We start from the raw sequence: 13,235 nt of genomic DNA on the forward strand, positions 1-13,235 counted from the left end.
AAACTGCAGTTATATAAAATACTGGATAAATGTCATGTAAGCTATGCAGCAGAAATGTTATGCCCAAGAAGTTCTGTGTAAACACTTCTGAAAGTGCTTAAAACAAACGTTTTTGTTTTTAATACAGGAAATGACAATGAGATGCACAAGCAAGCTGAACAAATGTAAGCTGGCAACTTTTTATTCTTCCTTAACTCTTCACTCTTTCGACATTGTGGCAGTTGGTCAGAACCGCTTTTAGTCGGCAGTGGCTGTTGGCATTTGCAGAGCTGTGTTTTTATTTAGAATAACGTGAATGTGAGAGGGTTTCAAAGGCAAATTGCTCATTGAGGGTTTCAGTGAGCACTAGGAGTTTTTAGTGTGACATCCCTCTGCTGTGCAGCAAAGTATGAAAGGAAATACTAGTAAATTTTGCTTAAATTTTAATAAAACTTTTTTACCTTAACACTTATTTGAATTGCTTTAAAATGGACTAAATATACACTGAGTGGGGAAAGTATCTATAACCGAATGGGAGCATGTTCCACAGATAAATATAAAAGTAATTTTTAGACTATTTTCATTAAGCTACACAATGTGTAAGATTTATAAGGGTTAGTGAAAATGCCAGCAGGGAACAGTCAGACTTGCAAAGAAATTTCACTATGTTAAAAGATAGATAAAAGTTAACTTCTGAATTTTTTTGTTAGTAAGCTCAAAGCTTCTGCACGTTTTGACCTTCCCAAAACAAGACTTTGCTTATCCATGTTGATGTCCACTTCTCTGCATGCTGTAGATACATCAAGCTTTAAGATCATGGTGGATAATCTGCTTTGGTCCTGCTCTCAATCTTGATAAATCAGACATTTCCTTAGAGATTTTGTCCTCAAGTACTGTTAACTTTTGATAATTGTGATATGATTCTCAAAGATGTAAAAGTGAAATTACTAGGCTGAGCAGCAGATTTTTCATTTTTTGTAGTACAGGTAACGCCGACAGATAATTTTGCTTACATATATGTTCTGCCCAAACATATAGAATATTTCTTGTCCTACTTCTAAAAGACTTTGTACTAAATACAGTTCTAACCGAGATGGCTAGAGAAGTTCTAAGCAAAGCAGGGGTCAGTTGATAGAGGCAGTATTTTTTATGAGAATATCTTTTTTCTTGGAAGCATCCTTGTATTGGATCAAATAATCTAGTCTCAACAACAGCAGCAAAATTAGCTTTTCTGGCAAACCTGACGTAGTGATTTTGGAATTAGTTTGCAATTGAACCCTCTAACTGGTTCTTATATTTGTCAATGTTTTCCAATGAAATAAAAAATGGAAAAATATTTCATAAGCACTTTTCAGTCCAAACTTGTCTGTATTTAGGAAGCAGAACTGCAACCTAGAGTGCAGACTGGCTGCAGTGCATAAGCTGACTGTGTGACTTTATGTATCCCTGGGGTAAACTTTATATTTTTGGGTTTTTTTAAACAAATACCATTTTCTGTTTTGCATTGTTAGTGTTAAAATTTTAAAATGGGAAGAAGAGTAAGGCAACTACAGCATATTAATGTAAAGCACAGCCCACTGTGAGGTGTTTTCTTGCAAATATATGTGTGAATTTGAGTGAAAATAGGAGTGGTTACAGAGTTGGGAAGAATTATATGCATTTCCTCTAACAAGTGTGTGCTGAAAACATAAGTTAAATGCATGTGTTAGTACATGAAATTACATAGAAGAAACCTCAAAAAGTAGTGAGAACGTTCGATTTTAAAATCTCTTACTGCTGTTGGGGATGAAGTTCAAAGACAAGCATTGGTGCATGTTGAGGTTCCTCCATGTTTGGGGGCTTCAGAGGCTTTTTTTCATCCTTCAGGAGTGCTTTGCATATGGCTTCAATGCTGTATCCTTCTTTCCTCCCCCTCTTCCCTCCCTCAACATCTAGCAGTTGCAGAGGAGTAATGAGAGGAGTTAAAGCTTGGGGAAGTAGGACCGTTCTGTCCATCTGCTTATTTTTTTGTTCCAATTTAGCTGGAAGACAGAGGCTGACGTTTCTTAGTTGGGCGCAGGTGATTGTTCTTCAACAGTTCTGGAGCTATAAATATGTCAGTAGCTGTAAGATGCTTCTGGCTTCACCTAAGCCTTGTTTATTTCTGTATAATTTTTTCAATTCCCTTTTAAGAAGGGAATCAGACTAAGCTGTGATGTAGATGTGCTCAAAAGGTGCTGGTGACTGGTTTGTTTTGGTATCTTTATTGCTTGACACGCTCCAGAACCAGTCTCTGAAGTCGGTTCACTCTGTTTTCCAGTTTTGCTTTTATGGAACTTGGGGCTGCCATTCTATTCTTGCAATATTTAGGATGTGATCCTCAACACAACTGCAGCAAAAGTCAACAATAAATCTTTTTTTTTTCCTGACTGAGAAGAGCAGGGATACATTTGTGCCAAGAGGTGTTTTTTTTCCCCCAAGATACTCTGTAATTTGAGCAATTTACTTGCTCTAATTATTTTTTTTAACCGAGATGTTAAGTGTAAAGCTATTTATATGCTTGTTTAAGCAAGGACCCCTTGCATATAAGGGAGTTCTGTGTTATGGCAGGAAAAACTGCTCCTTGAAAAAGAGGAGGAAGAAAATTCTATCTGTCTAGTAAATGTTGTGTTTGTATTTCTCTTCAGTACGCTGTTGTCGCAAATATATACTGCTGTTGTAGAGGCTGTGCTTGCTGGCATTGAGTGCTATGCTAAAACTTCCACTGAATCCAAGGTAAATGAAGCACCGATTCTGTACATTGTAATTGTTGATTTGGATTGCTGCAATATCGGATTACATGCAAACCAAAATGAAAAAAAAATAACGTTTCAGTCAACTGCATAACATTGAAGTTAATACTGTGGCCTCCAACCAGTCTCTGAATTCTGTTTAAAAAGAGAAATTTCACAGTATATCTAATCTTATCCGTTTACACTTGTTTTTCCATCATTCATGAATTTTCCTAACCTTATAGTAAGGAAAATTACATACGTGAAAGAACAATTTTCACTTGGTGCGTCAGTGTGGTGTTGTTTAGTGCGTGGTCTCTGTTTATCTTCTGGGTGCTCCTGTAGTTGCTGGGATGTCAAAGTATGGGAAAAGATATTTTATTCTCTATTTCCTTTTTTTCTCAGGCAAAGGAGGTAGCAGAGCAGGTGCTCGTGTCAGTGTTAGATAACCTTCATTTAACACAACTTAAAACTGCATTACGGTATGTATTTTCAAACACTTATCAATTGATGTATGTGTCACTGTGTTAGATTCTTTGGGGAAAAATACCCCAAATGTTAATTTTAAACTGAACTTGTGTGACTGTCAAAATTCAAGACTTGATAATGCATTCAAACTTTTAAAATCATTATAATTATTAATTTTGCTTTAAATCTATTATTGCGTATTTTACATGTAGAAGAAGTATAAAACACACTTTTTCACCAGTACCATTTCTGTTCTACAGCTCCAAAATTGCTTTTCAAATTCAGGCTGTGAATAATCATGGAAGGTTTGTATCACTGTCTTAAGACTTCTTGTAATTAATTAGTGGGTTTAATACAGTAATAATTATTTTTCTTGTCTTGCATTTGATTATTTCATACAAGACGTACTAAATGCTTTTGTGCATGAGACAGCTTAATGGTTTCATATCTGTAATTCTGTGGAGTCTTAAAAAAATATAAAACAACTGAGCAAACCAATTTTATTAACTGTTAATGAGTGGAAGCAGCATGAGCCCATTACGAGTTTCCTTCTAAAACTGTGCTTTTAACTTAGTTGATATCACAAGCTTGTGCTTTTTTAATCCCAGTGCTGTCTAATTGACTGAAATGACCTACAAAAATAAGTTTATTTTAAAATGAAATAGCTTTTTTGGCTGTTATGAAGTCAGTCAAAATGATCTAACTTTTAAATATTTAATTACCATTATTGTTCTAGAATTACTCCATTAGATAATGAGGATAGCCTGTGTTTGATTAAAACGGTAAGTAAGCTGTTCAGTATTCTAATTATACATTTTATTAGAAAATAGAGCTTGAGTGGCTTTTTTTTATGGGGCATGCTGAGATTTTTATCTGTGTGAATACAAATGTAAGGGGAGAGATGAGAGAGATTTCAGATGCTGAAACCGAGGTAAGACTGAGTTTTAACATGAAGTCAGACAGTGGAATTTGGATTTAAATATTAACATAGAGTTATGATCTCAGACTTTCCACCACAATACAGAAGGGGTGTTTTAGGAGGTTTAAAATGAATTTTGCTGATTCAGTTGAAATGTTTAAAGTTCTGCTTTCTCTTTCTTTCTGTCCGACTGATGGATTGCTGTAGGCATCTATGATGGTGTTTGACATTCCAGACTTGCTCACAGGAAGAGGATGCTTGGGATCTGTTGTTTTTTCAGAGTCCTTTCTAACGTCACAGATACAAGTTAAAGACAAAGGTAACTTTTTTTTTTTTTAAATTTAAAATTTTTAAATTTTAAATTCTAACACCAATGTTGTCATTGTGTTAGCTTTGGTGTGACGGAAGAGCAAAAGGGCTTCCGATGGATGTTATTACTGTTACCATTAGGGTTTTAAGCCTTTGGGTTAATTAAAAGACCAAAATGTTTTCTCTTGCTAGTAATGAATATCTTAAGTATCAAGTTTCTCTAATCTCACTGAAAGGACTTTGGGTTTTATGGCTTTGCAATACAGCAGGGCTGAGGTGTAAAAAATTCAAGTGTAGTAGTACCCTTCCTAAATTTTCTTCAATCTTAATGAATGTTTTGTGTTGTATGAGGAAATTCAGACAGCTCCTTTTCCATCGCTTTTGTAACACTCATTTTATACGATATGTTTTAATTTCAGTTGCTCTTTGTTTGGAAGAGATGAAACAAAACTAAAAAAAAAAGATGATTTTTAGAAAGCTTGGTTTTGGAACAGCCTTACATTTAAAATACAGGGTGCTGTGTAATTTCCACAACTTTAAGTGCATATTTTCCAGATTGTTTACATGTGACAAAGATAGATCACAGATCACAGAGATCACACAGAATCACAGAATGTTCGGGACTGGAAGGGACCTCGAAAGATCATCTAGTCCAATCCCCCTGCCAGAGCAGGATTACCTAGATCATGTCACACAGGAACGCGTCCAGGCGGGTTTTGAATGTCTCCAGAGAAGGAGACTCCACAACCTCTCTGGGCAGCCTGTGCCAGTGTTCAGTCACCCTCACCGTAAAGAAGTTTTTCCTCATATTTATGTGGAACCTCCTGTGTTCCAGCTTGCACCCGTTGCCCCTTGTCCTGTCAATGGATGTCACTGAGAAGAGCCTGGCTCCATCCTCGTGACACTTGCCCTTTACATATTTCAAATATATTGTATATATAGATATGTAGATAGTTATTGAGGTTGTCTGAACAATATTTATGAACTCTTGTATCCAGACAGGCTGTGGGTTTCCTGGCCTCTATTAGGAATAGTGTAGCCAGCCGGTCTAGGGAAGGGATCGTCCCTCTGTACTCGGCACTGGTGAGGCCGCACCTTGAATCCTGTGTCCAGTTCTGGGCCCCGCACTGCAAGAAAGATGTTGAGGTGTTGGAGCGAGTCCAGAGGAGGGCGACCAAGCTGGGGAAGGGTCTGGAGGGTCTGACCTCCGAGGAACGGCTGAGGGAGCTGGGGGTGTTTAGCCTGGAGAAGAGGAGGCTCAGAGGTGACCTTCTTGCAGTCTACAACTACCTGAAGGGAGGTTGTAGTGAAGTGGGAGTCAGCCTCTTCTCCCAGGCAACTAGTGATAGGACAAGAGGACATGGCCTCAAGCTTTGCCAGGGGAGGTTCAGGTTGGACATTAGGAAGAATTTCTTTTCAGAAAGGGTCATTAGCCATTGGAAGGGGCTGCCCAGGGAGGTGGTGGAGTCACCATCTCTGGAGGTGTTTAAGAAAAGCCTGGACATGGCACTTAGTGCCCTGGTCTAGTTGCCATGGTGGTGTCAGGGCAATGGTTGGACTCGATGATCCCAGAGGTCTCTTCCAACCTGATTGATTCTGTGATTCTGTTTTTAACCATGGGATCTGGAACACTTTTGATGGGGAGGAGAGCAAAGGAAGAAGCCATATACTAAGAGCAGAATAAAAGCAGGGCTTTGGTATTGTATAGCACCTCTGTGTGTGTTACAGCAGAAGAAGACTGAGAGCTAGTCTGCTGTGAAAGCTTCACTTAAACACTAAGATAAGAAAGTCCTTAAAATAATGAGGAAACTTTCATATTTCCTAAAGACATTTCAAGTTGTAAAAGTAACTCACTGAACAGTCTGAAGTATATGGATGGTATTATACTACTTTGCTTTCCATTTACTTCCCTGCAGATGGCAGCATTAATTCAGAAACCAGCCACGTAATACTGACTGCAGCTATCCCAAGATACGCTTCTTGGCTGGTTAGTACACAGAAACTTATTTGAGTTTTTTCTGCACATAGAGATTCACAAACGAAAACTTGTTACAGAAGTCTGGATGTATGAGGGAAAAAGTACGGAACTTGGGCATTGAAACAGAATATTACTGTATTAATACTATTCTGATTTTTGGATTGGGACATGAAGTGAAAAACTAAGTGGAAACAAGCTGATGACTCCACTCACAACACGAGTTTTTAATTATTTCATTGTCACCGCTTAAGTTGTTTAGCTGTGTAAAAGTTTGGGTGTTTTTCAAGTACACAGTGTGACTTTTGAAAATTCTGTTTTGTTGTGAAGCACTTTAGATCACTTCAGTGTCTGCCCCAACAGAAAGAAAGGTGTGCTTCCAGACCTCTAGTGTACTACACTGTGTAGAGGTATAATTCCAATGAATGTTATGGAGTTGGACAACGTTATGCCCTTTGGCAGTCCGTACTTCTTAAACACTTTAACAACAGTAAAAAATAAGACTGAATGGGATACACTACTTTGTGTCTATACAATACTATTGGAGTCTATAAAACAATTTAATGGGGAGTATCCCCTCGAATGTGTTGCAGGGAACTGTTTCAGTCCTATGGTAACACAGCGTTGAGGAGCACAAAACTGTCTTTGAAGCACTCTGGTCTCCAGACTTTACCTATCTGTGGTACCTCAGGGTCTTGTTTACCTTGAATCTTCGTTCATGCTTTTTATTTAACGTTAGACTTGCTTTATCTACTAACAATATAAATGGAAACTGTTTCTGGCTGCAGGTTGAAGACAGTGATGTGAAGCTGTCTGAAAAGGCACAGCATATATTGAAGGTAAAATTAAACATTTTTGTTGAACTATGTAAGTTATGCTTTCAAGAACCAATATTCAAATAATCTTAGCCACTAGTAGAACTGGCTTTTATTATGTTTGTTATTCCTCTTCTACGAAAGACTTCCCTATTGTACCCTCTCTCAATATTTGACCTACAAAAAAAATACATTGTATGTAAAAGTTTGAGGTTTTCTTTATGTAAAAGAATGACAAAACCCAAGAACAAAAAGAGTTCTAATAATAAAGCTACGATTTCATAGAAGTCTCACTAAGTATTACCCATGGAGCTCATGCATTTCAAAAAAACCCCCAAACTCAATACCACTCTACATGCAAATTTCTTTTAACTTAATTAGCATGCTGAATGTCTAAAGGCAAATACTTTAAGCACTATGAAAAAGAAAAGAATTTGGGATCTGGGAACGTCTTAAACTACATGAGTTTCACATTTGTGGTTTAATTTGTGGTTACCAGAAATCTTCATTACAAATAGATTTATTTTCCTGTCATATACTTTTAGTTGAGAAGATTGACAGTCTAAAAACAAAAAGCTATGCCTTGTGGTTATGACAATAGCTTGTAACTTAATAGCTGCTGGCAAAACCAAAAGCAGGGGGAAGAGCTTTAAAAATTATACTCTTGACATGCTGTCTTTCACTAGCTCTGTATCAATGCAGTTTAAAACTCTCTTAAAAGTTCTGATGCTAAAAAAAAAAAAAATAAAACAACCCAAAACTTTTCTCTTGAGACAAAACCATGAGAAAATATTCTTGCCTGGACACAGTCCTTGATGCAGTCTGTGATATTACTGTTTGTTTTTCCTCTTTAGGAAGACAAATCTTTTCTGGGCACTTTACTTACTGGAGGTGATGGAGTATATATTTGTTCTAGCAATCCACAGGCCATGCCTGCAGAAGGTGAGATGTGTTTTTTCAGTTACTTACAGAGTTAGTCCACTTTTTTTTTTTTCCCCAACATGAGATAGATGCACAGTTTCTGGGGTTCACACATCTGGTGAGCCTACCTATATCATTGTCTTAAGCTTTCTTTCCATTTGCCTTTACAACTCTCTCTTGTTAAACTCCATGTCTTACTTTTTTGTCCCCAACCTCTGCTTGAAACTCCTAGTCCTAGAAGAAGGATTCCTGTCAGAGCCCTGGGCTCACTTTTGAGGCACATGGGACTCCTACATGATTGACAGTGAGTCTCTCCAGACCTGGGAGATGGCTTTTTTTCCATAGTTAGCTTTCAAAAGCATGTACAAACTGGCTGCTTCTATCTTTAATAGATGATGTGCCGTATGTTTTCTGCCTTTTCTGTATCTACATGAACATTAGGTTGGAAAGATGGGGCATTACAGTAGTGACAGGGTGTCATGGGTTCACAGCTCAAGAAGTGAAGGCAAATATGTACATTTTGGGCAATGTGATACATTGCCTGTGATGTAGGAGGGCTTTGGAATGATTTTCGTCTGAATTTATTTACAGCCTTGTCTTCTTTACTCCTACTGAAGCCTACTCCTGGAGCTGACATGCTCTTCCAGTTTTTTTCCACTGTCATTTTCACTCAGGAACTTCAGTGCTTGTTAGCAGAGTTGCTCACTGTATTACAAGAAAGGAGCTCGACCTTGGTCCTTTTCAGGTTCAATCAAGTACTGCTTTCTGACACGAGATTACTAGCAACGGTCTTAGATCATTCCTCCTCTTTTGGTGGCTTTTCCTTCAGGAAATTAAGTAACATGAATATCCCAGTAATATGGATAAAGACAATTTGGGAGGACTGTTGGGAGGGCTTTCCCTCACTCCACAGCCTTGTGTTTAATGTGCCTTGCTTTGCCTAGAACCAACAGAATCACAAAATCACAGAATCGTTTTGGTTGGAAAGGACCTTTAAGATCATTGAGCCCAACCCTTAACCCAGCACTGCCAAGGCCACCACTAACCCATGTCCCTCAGCACCACATCTACACGGCTTTTAAATCCCTCCAGGGATGGGGACTCCACCACTGCCCTGGGCAGCCTGTTCCAGTGCTTGACAACCCTTTTGGTGAAGAAATTGTCCCTGATCTCCAATCTAAACCTCCCCTGGTGCAACTTGAGGCAGTTTCCTCTTGTCCTATCGCTTGTTACCTGGGTGAAGAGACTAATACCCTCCCTGCTACACCCTCCTTTCAGGCAGTTGTAGAGAGCGAGAAGGTCTCCCCTGAGCCTCCTTTTCTGTAGACTAAACAACCCCAGGTCCCTCAGCCTCTCCTCATCAGACTTGTTCTCCAGTAGATAGTTCTTAAGGCATAATGTTTTTATATTCCACCGTACAGAGAAGGTACTGTTGGCACAGTACTGATGTGCAACAGAAGATAACTAATATCAGACATCTAAGTGCTTAGTAGAAACTGACAATCTTTAAAGGAAAATCTTTAGCTTTATTGTTCTTGTAGTCATGCAATGTAGTGTTGAGGATAAATAATGATGTACAAGGCAATTAAGCAACAACGTTCACACAGAGGAATTTGCTTTTGCTGTAACTGAACAGATTATAAAGGACGTTTAATGCAGAATAACATCTTTAGCCATTTTGCAATACAGTGCTGTGGGCACGTGTTCACTCAGTAAATAACTAGAGAATGGTGATCTTTTTTTTTTTTAGCTATGTGAAAGCTGTCTGTGTGTGCCCCGATGGAGGAATTTACTTTTTCCCTTTTTTGGGGAGATTTGTGAAGTTAAATGTTTTGATAACTCTTGGGATGGAGAGTTTTAAGTAGGTGGTATAAGGACTATTATGTAACACTTCAACGAGCGAGATATTTTCTTAGGTGTCAAGTGAAAACGGACTTGATCTCGTTCCCTTTCATGTACGCTGCGAGACAGTTTGCTGTGCTCTAATTTGGGCTCTACTGAGGTTGCAGCCATGTAATCTGGCAAGATGAGGTGCCAAAGGTGCTGTCAGACAGGCACTCACCTTCTCTCTCTGTCATTTGTGTCTTGCCATAAGAAGATACACATTCATGACTAAAATGCATCAAAAAAGGTCAGGCTGTTAAACCTTTGTATGCTGAAACATCTCCTGTGTGAAGGATTTTTGTAGGATGAACTTCAATCAGTCTTGCCAATTAAACTTTCTTTTGTGATTAATCACTTGCGGAAAGTATACAAGTAGTATATCAAGTTGTTCTTGATTTAATTCACTGACCTCCATGTTAAATGAAGCTGTTTTAGGTTGGATTAATTAATACTTTTGGGCTTGCTTTTCTGTTACAAAATAATTAACATCTCTGATTTCCTTCCTTTCCCCCTTGACACGTTCTCTGTGAAGTGTGATATTCTGTGAGATTTGACAGAAATGTGCTTGAAGTGTTGTATTTTGCTTTTTAATTCCTCGACCACTCAATAGAAGGCACATACCTGTGCTGTGGATTGGATTTTATGAGCACTGGAAGCATCAGCAATAAACATCTTGTATATGTAAACTCTTAAACCTCCCCATCTATGTAATTATGTATGGTTTTGACTCCATTCTGCTTGCTGTGAATTTGGACCTTGAATCTGTGATTGTAGAGTTTCCTAATTTAATAGTCGCTGTTGCTCCAGTGCAATTTTTATGTTAACTAGAAGCTTCAGTCTAAAATAGTTACGTGCATCGTTAGTAGAGCCTGTATGTTTTTTAGGTAACTGTTGATATCACGTATCTGGGTATGGTGATTTGATTTCGTATCACAGAATCAACCAGGTTGGAAGAGACCTCTGGGATCATCAAGTCCAACCATTGCCCTGACACCACCATGTCAACTAGACCATGGCACTAAGTGCCATGTCCAGTCTTTTCTTAAACATCTCCAGAGATGGTGACTTCACCACCTCCCTGGGCAGCCCCTTCCAATGGCTAATGCCCCTGGCTGAGAAGAAATGCTTCCTAATGTCCAACCTGAACCTCCCCTGGCCAAGCTTGAGGCTGTGTCCTCTTGTCCTATCGCTAGCTGCCTGGGAGAAGAGGCCGACTCCCACTGCACTACAACCTCCCTTCAGGTAGTTGTAGACTGCACTAAGGTCACCTCTGAGCCTCCTCTTCTCCAGGCTAAACACCCCCAGCTCCCTCAGCCGTTCCTTGGAGGTCAGACCCTCCACACCCTTCACCAGCTTGGTCACCCTCCTCTGGACTCGCTCCAACACCTCAACATCTTTCTTGAAGTGCATCAAGTTCTTTTTTATTAAAACAGAGCCTTAATACTGAACAATTTTGAAGATCTCATTCTAAGTTACCATTTCAAGAGGAAAATGCCTTAATGTCGTAGTTTCTTTATTATTTCTTCTGAGCATTGTTTGATAGATTGAGCTAGACATGTGGTCACGTCAGCTCTACGTGTTACTTTGCTGCTCAGCTTTGCTTTTTCTTGGAGCGTAACTCTGAGTAATGCCATTTCTTTCTTTTTGTATTTTTTTTTTTCCTTTCTTTAAAGAAAATATTTAACCTTTCCCTTTTGCTGACTCACATGCTTCCTTCTATGGGATGTGATCCTGCTTTTAATGCATGGCCCAGCACTGCTAGCAGAGGTCCAGCTGGCAGCCCCTGCTCGGTCATTTGTTCAGGGCTTTCTTATGACGGTTTGGAATTAGTTTTTTGCTGATGTAAGTTTCTAGTGCTTTGGTGGAATTTTGTTTTTATCTATTATACCATCTTGCCTTGCTGTTTCTCATTTTCTAGCTGCTTTCCCTGGTCGTGCAGGTTTGTTAAGAACCAAAGTGTCTGTAAGGTGGCAAGAATCATAGAATCACAGACTGGTTTGGGTTGGAAGGGACCTTAAAGATCATCTAGTCCAACCCCCCTGCCACGGGCAGGGACACCTTCCACCAGACCAGGCTGCTCCAAGCCCCATCCAACCTGGCCTTGAACACTGCCAGGGAGGGGGCAGCCACAGCTTCTCTGGGCAACCTGGGCCAGGGTCTCACCACCCTCACAGCAAAGAATTTCTTCCTCATATCTCATCTAAATCTGCCCTATTTCAGTTTAAAACCATTCACCCTCATCCCATCACTCCATGCCCTTGTAAAAAGTCCCTCTCCAGCTTTTCTGTAGCCCCTTCAGGCACTGGAAGGTGCTAGAAGGTCTCCCCGGAGCCTTCTCTTCTCCAGGCTGAACAGCTCCAACTCTCTCAACCTGTCTCCATAGCAGAGGTGCTCCATCTTCGTGGCCTCCTCTGGACTCGCTCCAACAGCTCCGTGTCCTTCTGATGTTGGGGGCCCCAGAGCTGGATGCAGCACTGCAGGGGGGGTCTCCCGAGAGCGGAGCAGAGGGGCAGAATCCCCTCCCTCGCCCTGCTGGCCACGCTGCTGGGGATGCAGCCCAGGACACGGTTGGCTTTCTGGGCTGCCAGCGCACGTCGCCGGCTCATGGTGAGCTTCTCGTCACCCATCACCCCCAAGTCCTTCTCCTCAGGGCTGCTCTCCATCCATTCTCTGCCCAGCCTTTATTTGTGCTTGGGATTGCCCAGACCCATGGGCAGGACCTTGCACTTGGCCTTGTTGAACTTCATGTGGTTGAAAACCAGAGATGAAATGGATGCCACGTCTCTCTTGGCTGTCACTAGATTGTTGGCTTTCAGGGAAATTGCCAGTAACAGTTGTCTCTATACGCAAAAGAAAATGCAAGTCTGCAGGTAAAGGGCTTTTCTGTTTTAAACTTTGTCTTGGTCAGGAAGTGAAAGGAAAACTGTCGTCTTATATTTATTGTTTTTCCTGTCTGCATAGTATGTGTTTATTGACATTTTGATGAAAATCTGACCAAGTTGTTACAATGTTTAAATTTTCAGTTGTTTTAGATGTAAGTTTCTTGTTTTGTCAGTTTTACATTTCTGGAAGTTTGCAGTTCAACATGATGGATTTTTTTTTGGCTTTAAAAAAAAAAACCAAAACACAGAATATTTACAATAAGTGGGCTCTAGGGGATAAGTTCAAGTCAAATGCAATTATAGTCATGATTCCTGCCTTCATGATTCTCATGA

General features: G+C 39.8%; 1 protein-coding gene across 1 annotated transcript in view; it reads left to right on the top strand.

Annotated features, from left to right (window-relative positions):
* DNAAF9 (dynein axonemal assembly factor 9) overlaps positions 1 to 13,235 on the top strand; it is a 92,861-nt gene that overhangs the window by 36,629 nt on the left and 42,997 nt on the right. Inside the window, exons 12-20 of the mRNA XM_068403543.1 lie at positions 128 to 164; positions 2,646 to 2,733; positions 3,135 to 3,211; positions 3,458 to 3,502; positions 3,934 to 3,979; positions 4,324 to 4,435; positions 6,342 to 6,412; positions 7,189 to 7,239; positions 8,070 to 8,157. Of these exons, the coding sequence (XP_068259644.1) occupies positions 128 to 164; positions 2,646 to 2,733; positions 3,135 to 3,211; positions 3,458 to 3,502; positions 3,934 to 3,979; positions 4,324 to 4,435; positions 6,342 to 6,412; positions 7,189 to 7,239; positions 8,070 to 8,157 (615 nt within the window). The remainder of the gene's footprint in view (positions 1 to 127; positions 165 to 2,645; positions 2,734 to 3,134; positions 3,212 to 3,457; positions 3,503 to 3,933; positions 3,980 to 4,323; positions 4,436 to 6,341; positions 6,413 to 7,188; positions 7,240 to 8,069; positions 8,158 to 13,235) is intronic.

This window comes from Nyctibius grandis, chromosome 6, assembly GCF_013368605.1.
Source record: "Nyctibius grandis isolate bNycGra1 chromosome 6, bNycGra1.pri, whole genome shotgun sequence".
Classification (NCBI taxonomy): domain Eukaryota; kingdom Metazoa; phylum Chordata; class Aves; order Nyctibiiformes; family Nyctibiidae; genus Nyctibius; species Nyctibius grandis.